This window comes from Macrosteles quadrilineatus, unplaced genomic scaffold, assembly GCF_028750875.1.
Source record: "Macrosteles quadrilineatus isolate MER2022 unplaced genomic scaffold, UCM_ALF_1.0 Scaffold_4__1_contigs__length_99947679, whole genome shotgun sequence".
NCBI lineage: Eukaryota > Metazoa > Arthropoda > Insecta > Hemiptera > Cicadellidae > Macrosteles > Macrosteles quadrilineatus.
In genome coordinates this window covers 86,522,819-86,537,685 of record NW_026542597.1, presented here as the reverse complement: position 1 = coordinate 86,537,685, position 14,867 = coordinate 86,522,819, and the positions used below count along the sequence as shown (strand labels likewise).

The 14,867-nt window shown below is 33.7% G+C and overlaps 1 protein-coding gene across 1 annotated transcript; it reads right to left on the bottom strand.

Moving 5' to 3' along the window:
* Positions 1 to 151: 151 nt before the first annotated feature.
* LOC128993111 (peroxisomal carnitine O-octanoyltransferase-like) lies at positions 152 to 14,469 on the bottom strand. Its single transcript, XM_054416868.1, has 13 exons — positions 14,336 to 14,469; positions 13,297 to 13,338; positions 12,436 to 12,700; positions 11,708 to 11,833; positions 11,025 to 11,205; positions 10,327 to 10,529; positions 9,674 to 9,889; positions 8,879 to 9,067; positions 4,272 to 4,402; positions 3,955 to 4,078; positions 3,190 to 3,362; positions 2,495 to 2,614; positions 152 to 931 (listed from the first exon to the last, which is right to left on the bottom strand). Exons 2-13 carry the CDS (start codon positions 13,335 to 13,337, stop codon positions 802 to 804), a joined length of 1,899 nt encoding a protein of 632 aa, XP_054272843.1. The 5' UTR covers position 13,338; positions 14,336 to 14,469; the 3' UTR covers positions 152 to 801.
* Between the last annotated feature and the right edge of the window lie 398 nt (positions 14,470 to 14,867).

The window sequence follows — 14,867 nt, the reverse complement described above, 5'->3', positions numbered from 1 at the left end:
TGATTTCTTACCGCTCCAAGAGAAACTTTTGTGTGCACTCATCCAAAGGTGTATCTTCTGATTAAGGATCTTCATTGAGGAGAAAATGTATATACATAGACATAACAACACAAAAATGTAAATATATTTCTCAGTCATAACAAAACGCAATCTTTCAATAGTACTTCTGTTTAAAGTTCAGTCTCAAATATGAAATAATAATACTATTTCAATAATTTCATCTTTTAAAATATCTAACATTATAAGCTTTGCAAATACACTTTACATTTTTGAAACCTTCACTTTTATTGTATGCATAACATCTATGTTTAATATAAACTGGCCTTAGTTACCTAATATGGTAATTTTATAGAGAGATCATCAAAATTAAATTACCAAGAGTAACTTAGCTGTGAACAACAATTTATAATCCTTGAAAGTACATAAATTGTTTATTCCTAATACAAAGCTGGAATATCCCTTCAAACTATAGGACTTCAAGTAAAACAACTAGCTTCAGCTTGTCCATATAGATGCGATGTCTAATCATAGACAAATAGAATGAATATACAATAGGTGTTATTCCCGTCATATGCTGACGTCACTCAGATTGCAAACCAAAAATCAGCTGATTGTATTGCCAAGTTATATTTGTTTTGATTTGATTGCTATTGTTTTTATTATTTTTCTAAATGGTACAATGATGTTTGCAATCTGAATGACGTCAGCATATGACGGAAATAGCACACCTATATATTTTCGTTCCACCATGGTCTCATACAGTGTCCAATTTATGTGATGTGTCTGGGGTTTCGCTCTGTTTCATAACTTGGAAACTGTCTGCCTTTCCAAGAGTTCTATCATGTTGTTGAGAGCTTGAGATATTTCTCGGAACAGCCTAGGTGAACTAGTCTCTTGGCAATCTTTACGGACTGATATTGTGAATATTATCCTGGAACAGTTCATTAATGGTTTTATAATAGAATTAAATTGTGAAATATAGGCTAATGCATACAACTTAGTTACTTTTGTAGGCAAGTCTAATCGGTTTGATTTGTTTGTCTAGATGTGATTTAAAAGTTATTTATGAATTGTTGAAAAAAAAAAACTAACCTTAAATTCTAGTATTCTAAAATGTCTTTATCATGACAAAAACCACGAACCAAAGTAGCTTAAATTATTTACCGAAATATTTACTATACCAAGGTTTGTAATAGGTATATTGCCGTTTTGATACCTAACTTTTTAGGGGAGAGGTGGGCTGTAGGTCGTGAAACGTCAGTCTCAATGGCATTAAATATGAGACTTTAATTTAAACTAGCTGTGTACCCGTTCTACGCACGGGGATCTTATAATATTCAGTTGAAACCTTCTTATATAACGAACAGTAGTTGGTTTGCATATTTTAAGATATGCTGGCCAAACTATTATACATAGCTTCATTTTATGTTGTTTTTTGTTGTTCCGGATCGGTATGACAATCAATAAAAGGTTAAATTACCTCTGTGTCTGCCGGTCGATCCTATAACGGTAGGCTTACTTTTATTTTTACTATCTGATCTCGTTTGCATGGCTCAATCACGTCCTGGTTGAAGTTCGTTCGCTACGCTCACTCACCTGTATGTTGGAGCTCGTTCGCTGCGCTCACTTTCCTTCAGGTTAGCTCGTTCGCTACGCTCACTTGCCTTCAGGTTAGCTCGTTCGCTACGCTCACTCGCCTCCAGGTTGCAAATTAGCTGTTGTCATAAATGTAAAAGAAATAATAGTGCTAGTGCTGCACCCTGTTGGTAATCCTTGTAACTTTAATGCTATTGAACATCACAGAACAGAACCAACTTGTTTAATTGAAACAGCTGTTAAGATTCAATAATTTCATTTCTCATAAGGTTAACATGGGCTTCCAGAAATTCCACGTCAAAAATCGACAAAAACTTGATTTTCAAGGGTTTACTGTTAAATATCTAACTGTCTCATATTCGATGAAATACGTCTAAAACCATCTCATATATGTATAGTATTTGGAAAATAAGTTTCAGGCGGGACAGTGCTATAGTTATTGAGGAGTAGTTGTAATAAAGTGCGTATTTTAGCGTTACCAAGAGAATGACAGATAGACAGACAGACAGACAGACAGACAGACAGACAGAAATTGAGATAAGGTTTGATTCGGTTTCTCTGACCTATGAAATGTAAAAATAACCAAAAAGTTCATTATTCTAAGCAATGTACAGACAAAACTCTAATTTTATTTATATAGATGTTTGTACTTGGCTATGTTCACATTTTTTTACAGGTTTTTTTACACTTCCACATGACAGATTTAAAAATAAATAGGTACCTACTTAAAATTTGTTGTAAGACTATGTAAAAAGCAATTTATATAAATATGACGTTATGTAACTTTTTACTTTCTTGGATGATAAATTAAGTAAAAGAATCCCTCAAAGAATAAGGAGATCTCAACATTAAAATTAATTGTAAGAAAACCTACTTTCTAGTAAATGGTAACAATTACCTTTCCGGCAATATGCTGTAGAAAACCCCATAACCATCAAAACACATTGGGGCTACTCCACCTCCAATAGGAGAATACCCTAGTAAACTTGTCGACAAGGTGAAATTCCCTCCACCTCCACTGCAACAAAAAAAAACAAATAGAATATTATTCCACACTTGGCAAATCAATAACAATTAATAATTTTCCTACAGTCACCTGACAAAGAGGGCTTCCTTGCACAGATTATAGTACAGAAAGCCTTACTTTGGCGCACACCAGTATTCCAACCAAACAACACAAAACAGCATGCTACGCTTGAAAATAGGTTGGCAACACTTAAAGATATTACGACTACTATCAGCTGGCGCAGTGTTCCCATTTCATTCAATTTGGATTTAAACTGCTAACATAGAAATGTGCTGTACAGTGTTTGAAAGACTAGGAAACATATATATTGTGTAATACGAGTGCAAACTGCCTTTGCTGCACACGAGATGAAATGTTTACGCACAAGCCGTAGGCGAGTGTGGAAAGTTTCTCTCATGTGCATCAAAGTGCCTCTTCACCCACTAGTTACACAAATAACTATTTTTTACTTGGGTCATTTGAGTGAATTTCATTTCTTGTCAGTTTTCACCTGTTTTGCTATAGGATACTGGAAATAGTTAGATTTCAAAACGTAATAGAAACTTAGAATTATTATTGTTTCATACCTTTTCTTGAACAGCTGGTCCTGAAACAGTTGTGGTACAGTCAGGTTGTTCTCCACAGCAACACAGTACAGTCCCATCAGGTGACGATCGCACCCTTCGCCTCTGCGAGCCTCAACCATCAACTGGTTATGTTTCTGAATCGCCTTTAGTAAGAGTTTAGCTCTTGTTGTGTCCTGGAATAATAAACAATTTAAATTAGGTACTAAATATAAACATAGATAAAAGATACTCCCATAGTAGATTTCTCATCCTTATGGAACAGCTGAAGCCAATTTTATTGTTAGTTCTGTCCGATGCACTGTAGACGTATTCGTTTAACCAAATAAAATTATCTAATTTTAAACAATAACTTGTGGTTATATAATATAACCAAACAGTAAATCCCAAACCATATTAAATTAACCCTAAAATAATAGAAATAAAATTTCATCAACACTAGCTATCTGTGTCAACGAACATGAACTAGACACGAAAAACGAGCTTCAACATATGAGAAGTCTAGTTGTGTTGGTTATTCTATGATATAGATTATATAAAAAATTGTGAGATCTCCCTAACTCCCTTACATAGCTAAATATAAGCCATTATATTCCTGCCTCACATTAGTTATGCAGACCAGCTGTTTCTCTTAAAAAAAAAAAAAAAAAAAATGTTGCCTATGTGCTCCATAGTTCGATTCTTTACTCCATACCCACAATATTAACTTAACTTCCAGAAATTACCGCTACAATATATGCATGTCTTTTTAATAATTTAATAACTCACGTTGCATTGTGGGTCCGTCATGGATTTCACCCAGGAAACACATTCTTCTGAGCACGCCCTGACTGTCTCAGTTCGTCCGTTGTAGAATGTCCGTGTTGTGGCAGTCTCATAGCAAGGAGCGTACCTGAAAAGTTTGTAAAAATATTTTAAAAGCTTATTAAAAAAATAATAACGGAGGATTCACATTGCATACAACGATACAACACAATTTTGGCTACGACCTTATTTTGGGAACATCACAAATTATGCATAGTAGTGTATCCATTTTGAAGGTAATAGCAATCAAGTATGGTAATAGTAAAAAATTATTAGAATACCTGGAATGCAGTCTGAAGTAGGCAAGCTGAAGAGCCATTTGAATAAACGAGTCTGGATGGATTCGTGAGTTCTGGATCCTTTTCTTCCCGAATGTTACAAACTCTTCTTGGGAAATTAGGAACTTATCTTTCTGAAAAAAAGACTATTTTTGTAGACAATATCTTAAATGTTAAGTCTAACGCTTTGTGATACATTTTATATAAAATTTTAGTTTCAACTTTTTACATCGCCAAATCTCAAGACTGTTTTGATAAGTCTGCCATGTTCAGCTACAAAACAATATAATTTTATTTTAGGGAAAATTTCACATTTTGCACTTTATTTTCTGGTTATAAAACCGGAGGATAAGTGCTAACTTAATTTACAAATAGGAAAAGGTCGTTATTTATTTAAGCGATTTTTAATTTAGCCGAAGAACAAGAAACAAAAACCTACAAGGAAGACTTTTCAAAAACCGGACAGTAGGTGATTAATAATACACATAAGACATAAGAACAGATATAAGAACAACACAAGACATAAGAATAAAATAAGGATTTATTTTTTAATATTTGGTATGATATAGTAGAACGTCAAAAGTCCAAACCAATTGGGACCATATCTATATAATTAATACGCTACATGAAACTTTGTCGGTTGAACTCCTCCGCCATTTCTTAACCGATTTTATCCATTGACGTCTCATTGGAAAGAGCGTGTCGCGTAGATTTGCAAACTGGCATTACATTTTTGAAAAATTCCCTTAGGCTCTGCCCCAGTGGCTTTGAAAGTTCCCATGTTATCCTTATGGAGAACTTAATTGTTTACATTTTGATCAGCTGTATAATTTAATTGCTGTTATTTATTTTCAATTCGAAACGCATTGAGTACATTTATTTACTATTTCAGTTTGTGTAAACATAACCCCCAAGTTTGATGGTGTTAGTATGGTTGTATCTTAAATTTGTGTATTTATCGTTGTTTTGTGTTGCTATGACGGATTGTGTTAGCTTGATCGTAACTTTAATTTGTGCATGTATCGTTGTTTTGTGTAGCTATAATTTGTTTATTTGTTGTTTCTTTCTTTTAAATGCCTCCGACGCGACGACAACGCGAAACATAGGCAGGAGACGTAATCGTGATAACGACCGCAGCTACAGAACAGTGGCGCGTAATAGGCTTTAACTCATCACAGTCAGCACCTGACCCTGGACAATCTCAACTACAGTATTAGATTACAAATGCGCCCTAACACTACCCCAAAACGACTTTTCGTTCTCAATTGGCCCTCTATCAATGACCTGTGTTGCCTGTACAGCGAGGCATTTTGAGAAGGAGAAAACCGGCCGGAATGCTTTAGGTTTATCAATAACAAAGATAAACATGGTCTAAGTTACTCACCGGTAATCTTTAGAGTTGACTCTTTTAAACTCATTGTAAATATGACTGTTATTTGTTTTGAAATAACTCCTGTAATACTTTGCAATTGCTCGAATTCGAGCAACATGTACACTAGTAGGTATAGTTAGATTACCGATTTGTTCAAATTTTCAAACATAACCTAGAAATACCTAGTAGACAATTCAATTCAATTCAAAGATACTTTATTCACAGATATACAAAAGTATACATCGAATGGCGTTCAGAACAATACATCATACATTACATCGCCTAATGACTAGATAGAATTCTGATACATTATATTTATACATAGGATATCTTATACATATACAGAAATCTATATATTTAATACACAGTTGTAACACTGTTTTCTCAGTAATTACTGGACCGATCTACAAGATTTATGTCTCAAATTAAAGGGGATAGTGTGTAGATTTGCCGAACTTCCTTGGAATTTACGTTTTTTCTAAGGGCTAAGACCTACAGCCCTTTAAAGTTCGAGTCAATACAATTCTTATTGAAGAATATAATACACAGTTTATAAATTATTCGTCAGCTGTTTAATGTTTGTCAGACATTTGTAATTATTTTTATAACCTCACTTTCAGTATGCAATTATTAAACTTGGAGTTTCTGTTTATAAACACACAATTTTGATCAAGGAAAGCGTATTTGTTAACTTATTTTTGAAATGTTTTAGTTTTCCTGCAAAGTATCTGAAGGAAAGTGGTAATTGAGTTTAAGTTTGAGTATGGAATGTGAAATAATACCCATAATAGGGAACGGAAACTTATTGTTTTGATCGATATAATTTATTCTCTACGGCCACCAGAATAATCATGGGGAAATCCGCTTGCAAGTTGTACATATAATTGCTAATGAGTGGGAAACATACAAACATTTTATAGTTGGTGACGAATCTTACTCAAGATCAGTGTTAGACGTTCAGTGGTACCAAACTTTACCTTCTTGAGATGGCGAGTACGCAGGGATACGTGGAACTACAATATATCAGTGATTTTTTTTTCAAGTACACAGGGAAGTTGCTTGAGAAACTGTGACTTACCATTCGGTTCTGGCGAAGAAGTATGTGACTTGATGTTTAATGGCAATGTTGACTCGGGTCATTATAGCGTTATAAAACTTTATACTGTAAATAACCCCAGGGTGTGAAAAGTACAAAAAAAAGAAAAGGTCATTAACCGGGCGTAAAGAGACATACCGAACGAAAAAAAATGTAGAGAACCATCGAACTAAAAAGGTAAAGAGCAGTGTTGGTGTTAAATGTGCTCTGGAAGTCCCTACAAAAAAATACCAACTCTTTTGAATTGGGGTCGTTAGATTGGATCTGTCACTACTTCAAATCTATGAATTTCGAGTCAGAACAGACTAACTGGGACACAGAAATGTTTTAGTTTTCCTGCAAAGTGATCTGAAGGAATGTGGTAATTGAGTTTAAGTTTGAGCATGGAATGTGAAATAATACCCATAGTAGGGGACGGAAACTTATTGTTTTGATCAATATAATTTATTCTCTATAGCCACCAGAACAATCATAGGGAAATCCGCTTGCAAGTTGTACAGATAATTGCTAATGATTGGTAAACATACAAACATTGTATCGTAAGTGATTAATCTTACTCAAGATCAGTGTTCGACGTGCAAATTTTACCTTCTCGAGATGGCGAGTACGCTGGGATATTTGGAACTACAATTTATCAGTGAACTATACCCTAACTATATTTGTTCGAGTAGGTCTACACAGGGAAGTTGCTTGAGAAACTGTGACTTACGATTTCGGTTCTGGCGAAGAGTATCTGACTTGATGTTTAATGGCAATGTTGACTCGGGTCATTATAGCGTTATAAAACTTTATCATTAACCCCATGATGTGAAAAGTACAAAAAGAAAAAGAAAAGGTAATCATTAACCGGGCGTAAAGAGACATACAGAACGAAAAACATGTGTAGAGAACCATCGAACTAAAAAGGTAAAGAGCAGTGATGGTGTTAAATGTGCTCTGGAAGTCCCTTCTAAAAAATACCAATTTTTTTTTAATTGGGGTCGTTAGATTGGATTTGTCAGTAGGCTACTGCAAATCTATGAATTTTGAGTCAGAACAGACTAACTGGGACACACATATTTTTTCCTTATGTTGTCACAAGGGGAAGGTAAAATGAACTCCTTATCAACATTTTGAGTTAATGGCAAATCTTATCAACAGCGACTATAAAAAAAGTATTAAGGGTCAAAAGAGACAAAAAACTATTTGAGTAAAATATAATACAAATCTGCATTTGAAATGGCCAGTTCTAAGTCTCACTTGAATCAACATCTTTCTGGTAGTGGTAGTCTACATAGTTTTAAAATCCACGACTCCTTTTCCATCAAATTGAACCGTTAATACCCTCTAACATTGAACAAAGTATGCCCAACTATACGACGTAAACACAGCTTTTACTCACAGTATGGGTCAAAGATTCGTGAAATGCGACCAACTGCTGATGCGTGATTTACATGTAGGCTAAGTGACTATCAATCAATCAATCAATCAATTATCAATTATTTATCTTTATTCCATACAACAAATGTAATGAAAAAAACGACAAATATAGGAATATACTTGAGCAAATTATCTAAATATCATAAATAGCTGCTTATTAGGTTATCAGCATTGCCCAGTTCGTATACTATTTATTTTTCAAATGAAACTCGAATTAATATTAAACATTCATTTGGTTAAAATAATATATGGGTTTGATTAACATAAAATAGTTTATACAGGCAAACTATCAGTTCTATTTCATGTAAAAAATTAAACAACCCCTAAATAAAATACAAAGATAAACAGTATTTGTAATTATTATTTCTTTTATTGCTGACAATATTCCCGTGGCGGAGCATGGGCGGTTAACTAGTATTTATTTAAATGACCTTAAACATTGAAAAATTCCTCAAAACTGTATGGCGCTTTGGTCACAAGAAATCTTTTCAATTTCCTTTCAAAGCATTTAAAACTCTTTTCAGATTTTATGATTTCAGGAAGGTAGTTAAAATATTTTATCCCAGAGAAACAATTGGAGTTTTGTTTGAAATTGCTTTTTTAGAATTTATTAATTTGAAAATTTTCCCGATTTATTGTATTATATGTGTGAATATTAAATCACATAATAAATCACTATTTCATAGTAAATAATTTCTGCTACAATAAATATTTCTACCATACCTCTTTTTGTTGATCGTCCATTGCTCTGTCAATCTCAGACCTTATATGTGAATCAACAACAAACTCAAGTTGTTGAGGCTTTGGTAGTTGTTGACTTGTCATGTTTACATTTCGCCCAGCAGATTCCTTCAACGCTGAGTAGGTGAAATGCATTGCTGATCCGCTCACAATGCCATCAAACGGAGAATGCTGAAATGGAATGCTTATTGTGAAGTAATGATTGTTTACAAACAATCCTAGCAAATAAAGTAAAAGTTAACGCAGGTTATGGTGTCCCTTGTTTTAAGTTGGATTTATGTTTTAGATTTTTAATCGGTATGATACTTTTGTGATTCATTGGTTTTGCATCGTTTTTCCTCATTTGTTCAACTTTTGATTTGATTTGATTTGATAAAATGCTGAATTTGAACTTAACTGATTGATATTCTTAGTCATCTTATGTGGATATTATTGGATAATTTCTCTCTGCCACTCAATATGTTACTTGGTAAATAATGAACATTCGAAAAATCACAAGGGGAGGGTTATGAAGTTTTAAACCTCTCCCATTTAGAAATAATCAATATTACCTATATAAGATAACAAACCTAAATCCCTGCAGGTTTTTCTAATTTTAATTTCCTTTCAGACTTTTAAAACATCCTTTACTCTGAATTTGTGATAAAAAATCCAACTCTAATTTACTCATAATCGCTAGTGCAACTGTTGAAAATCGACATTTAATTTCAAAAACTTGAAACATCTCACCTATTTCTATCTGTAAAACAATATATTTTTTTAAACATAAAATGTTACCGCACATAGTCCTCCAGACAGTCCATTGCTGAAGAACATGATGTTGAGGGCTGCGTCAGCCCAGCGACAAGAGTAGTCTCCACAGAGTAATAACTGAGCGACGTCCGATGCCAACATAGGAGTTGAATCGTCCAGACATATGACGAACATGGCTGAATCCAGTGTCGAAAAGTTGCTGATGTTAACTGGACTTAGCTTCATCAGATATTCCCTGTTCTGAACAAACAGTTTTTAGTGAAAAAAGGCCGCGGCAAGACAAAGTGGCAACGCTACAGCCCAAGTCTACCAAAACAGCTGTTGCACTAATTCATATTATGGAGCTTCAGAAATTTAATTTCATTTGAGCAACATTGGATCAGCACACTGCCTCTTTCAGCTCAAACAATCAAACAAAGATTCTCATAAGCTTAAGATGGTAGCTCTGAGAGCTTGGAGATAGAGCTCTAAGGAATTTTAAGATTAAGAATAAGGCAAGAAGCCTTCCTATCCATGTACAGAAAATGTCCCAAAGCTTGACAGCAATTACATGGTTAATTTGGTATCATAATGGACAATATTGACAATAATATTCATGTTACCGTACCAACTAGATTGTTTGACGTAATATCAGCACTATCCTACAATCAATGACACTTGCAGTTTGCAGTACTCACTTCAGCCCATGATGTACGGTTATCACAGGACAAGCAGGGTAGATCAGAGGGAGGAAGCAAATCAGCTGTTTGTCGTACTTCAGTCAGCTGATTCTCCCAGTCAGCTGGTGAGAGAGGATGACCTTCTGGGGTCAAACTGTTGAACACAAACATGTGACCTCTGCACACCACCACCACATGGGAAGGGCACTCTCCTTCCTTCTCTGAAATGGAAAAGAATGAACTAATAAATAGGTTAATCACGTCTTAAAGACTGCAATACATAACCAGACAAGTATTTAGAATACAAATTCAGAGTGAGTGTTGAATAGAGTAAGATTATCTATGTAGCTTTGTTACTTGCTGGGATAACTTCTTTCTTAAGCATGGAACATTTATTAAAAGTCTGATGGTCAAAGAAAGCTGAGTGTAGATGCTTGTATACTATAACTGATTAATTTTTCAAGATGTTGTTCCCTTAACCAACATGTGAACACCTGTTTAACTGTCTTCAATTTCGTTATGGTTAGCCATGTTTACAAGAGGCCAATAGACAGGAAATACACTATGAGGCATGTAATCTGGCTGCATACTTGCCTCCTGTAATGTTCTATGTCTTGTAAACTATACCAGGAACAACTGAGCAAATGAAGAGTCCCCTGAACTATTTCATGTTGAAAATATCGTTCTCTTAACCAACAATGTGAGCACCTAGTTACCTGTCTTGAACTGTGCTATGATGAAGTCTTTCATCATTCCAGGAACAACTGAACAATTGAACAGTCTTCTGTACTGGCTCATACTGAGGGGTTTCTTATCTGCAGTCATCGCTGGTCTCAGTCGTTCTTTACGCAGCAACAGCCACAACAATACCAGCTGGTGACAGTACACTGATGCCATCTGTGAAACGAATCAGCTGTTTACTTTTCTTTGAAGAGATTGGTTGTTGGGTTTATCTTTGATTTTGACATAGTTTTGGTTTTAATGGGTGAGCATTGTTAAGAGTGAAAATTAATTTATGATTTTCAAGTTGTGATCAGTCAAGTTTTGTTGGTTGAGGTTAAATTTAGTGAATGAATCAATATGTTAGTTTTTACTGCCTGAGATCAGCTGATTAAGTAACAAATTTAGTGTGTCCACCGTACCTGAAGACAAACTGGATGCCACCAGTTTACCTTACTAACAAAAGTAAGGTACCAGTTTACTTGAGAAAAGTACTGTACTCTAGCACCGAGAACCAATGTTGAAATGCTAAATGTTGGGTTATTCAACAGAAATCAGTAATTTATATTAGTGCAGTCAGTTGAGGGCTCAATTTACCTATATTCCGGTTTCATTCCAACCATCCACAGTTAAAATATACATTTAATCAAGAATTTGTTTAATACACAAGGATACTTGCTTTGAGTTGTTGCCCAGGGCCATAGTGAAACCCAGGTATCCTAGGGTGAGGCCCTGCCATACTGTAGTGGGGAATTAGAGGTTCTCTCAACGTTAGATAAGCGTAATCCTCCCACCATTTCTCTATCTGAAAAAAAAACTCATTAAATAAAACGTTATGAAAAACTTTCAAAAATAAATGTATAGAAAACAAGTCAAATACAACTTGTTAACTGCCTTTAGTTTGATCTGAGATAGTCCAGTTATACTTTGTGTTGCTACTATTCTAATAGCAGAGTATCCTATGGTAGTGAGACTTTAAACTATTAAACACCAGTACTTGGAGGAGTTGAACATAATTCAATACTGACAGGCCCACATGTGATGCTCTTGGCCTGAGATATATTGGCCTCTCTCCTTCTTCCTTGCAAGGGAAATTTGATCTTCCTTGTGCTCTCAACAAACCTAAAACCTCTTGTGTCTCAAGGCCCATCGAGCCCATTTACTAAAATGGGCCTGAACAAGGGTATAATCCTATATTTGTCTTTGGAGAACAAACTCAATTCTAAAGTTAAACCAGTGAAAATCCAATGTTTACAAAGTAGGCTATAATAAATCAGAGATTGCAATATAGTATGTTATTGAATGAAAATTAACACAAAATGCTAGAAAACTACTTTTACTTTTATCATCTACGATATTTTGCCCAGTCATTGCAGTTTCTTATATATTAAAAGTGTCTATACTCACCCAGTTTTTGTATCTTGATGCATGTTGAAGTAATTTCTCCTGCAAAGCTTTTCCTTCTCCATTCAGAAATTCAATAGCAATTTTCTCAGTCTTTTTGTATTCCTCTTCATTTTTAGCAAATGGCCGAACAGAAGCAAGATACCTTTTTATTGTTTCTTCAAGTTCGGGTACAGGCAGGCTTGGTAAGTCTTCATCGTAGTCAAAAGTTCTTATGGTTTCTTCCGCAGGAAGTGTGTACGCAGTTGTCATCTCAGTAATAAAATCACTTAAAATAAAAATTACATTAATTTTTGTTTTTTTTTTCATAAAAAGTATGAAAAGGAAACAAATTATAAAGACATGCTAAGTGCAATAATCAGTTGTTGTATTAACAGCTGATTAAAATGCACATGACCCACCATGAAAAGAAATTTGGCCGAACAACACCAGCAAAATGAACCATGTTTGGATAATAACTTTGGTTATTATGATAGTACCACTAAATTGTATGATGAGCGATATTGATCCAAATGAGTGGTTTATTAGGAGCAAAATGTACCTGGGACAAAATTAGTCTTGAGTAGAATGTATGTTTTACTCCTCATGAAGACCCAGTCATGTTTTATTTAAACAAATTTAATTTATTAATACAAATTTTATGATTATAAACATTGTAAATTGAGTGAGTTTTAGTATTGTCTCCACAAATAATTTTCAATACAGTTTCAAGTTGTACTATGTTTTGTTTTAATGAACTTAAACTTTGAACTGTTAATTAATTAGTAAATATAAAGATTGTAGAATGTAGAATATATTGATCAGCATTGAATCATTTTAATATAATTGCGTAATAAGTAATATCAATTTAAAGTGTTGAAATACCTTAAATTTTCCGAAGTGCCTAAAAAGTAAACATTCCCCATTCTGAAAAATATGCACATTTTAGTTTATGAATCCTACAGACTAAAATTTAAGTACATTAGTTAATTAACTTTTTTAATGTGAAATTAAATGAAATGTAAATGTATATACTTTTACACACATTTAAAGAAATTATGTTTCTTAACTTTTTAATGTTTAAAGGATTTTTGCAAACAAAATGCCTAACAATTGTAATTCAAATGAAATAATCAATTGGTTTATTACAACACACATTTTTACTATTAACTGTTAAAATAAAATAAATAATTTGTATTTTATACCAACCTAATTTTGTAAGTAAATATTACAAAAACTAGTACCTGTCTCTAGTATGTTAGTAGTTGTAGTAGTGAATATAAACTGTCACAACTACTGCAAATAAGCAATTTCAGATGAGAAACTCACACTTGGTGTAAACATCAAACATCACCATCCGTAATAATCATTTTCATAAGTATGTCAACATTTGTGTATTCATCAAACTTCACTGTTAGTTTTCATCGACTAAATAAAAAAATGCTCTTGCATCACAATTGAAAAAAACAATCAAAATTGTAAGATATTAATTTAATTTTATATACGAGAAAGTTACTGAATTGATAAAATCTGAACCATTCATTAAATTTGCTTTTAAAAAAAGTTATTGAACTTCAGAGCTTTATTTGGTGTGGATGTGAATTTTAAGTATTTATTTCCCTTCTTATCCCCTGAAAACTTAGCTATCTAGCTGACATTTAGTTTTAGCTTTAGTTGGATAACTTTATGAACTGGACCACTTTAAGTTAATGTATTCAAACTATAAACTGGGAGTTATTATTAGATTTATCATTTGGTATATTTGTTCAAAATATGGTCATTATGTTAAAATCTCAACTTACTTTTTCCAATATTGTTGTCAACAACCGCAAAGCACATTTTAAATAGCTAATAGTAAAATTATTCTTAAAAAACTATACTTTTGGCATAGCTTTATTAAAAATAATACATTGGAAATACTTACGGTTGCAAATAGTTGAATCTTAAAACACTTTAAAAAGAAATTACCAAATAATCCAAAATATTTAGTTTAAATAACTGAATCTAAAATTGAAATTGTAAACAAAATTTCTCACACAATCAACCACACTAAGCCACTAACTGTCTCCAACTGTTTCTGTTTACTAGATTTCACCTCCTGACTTTCCTCCTAGCTTAATGGGCAAAATAATAAGCAATCCAACATTCTCCTCATTATTTCCCCCCCCCCTCCCCCTCCCCTGGAGTTCACCTGAACTGACCTTGACTGGTGACCTTGTTTCAAAACAGCTGATTCACATGTAAGCATTACCATAGTCTAACGACTACTATTGTTACTCAAGCATTGTTAGTGCAATCACCTGTTTTGTTTTTAGGAGTTTAGCAAAGTGTTGTAACCGAAAAGACTTTAAAACTTGTTTTGAATGGAAACAATCAGGATTCAGCTAATTGTTTTAAGTAGGTTTACAAAGTAAAAAAGTGTTTACTCAACAAAAAGGGTTTGATTAGGAATATGT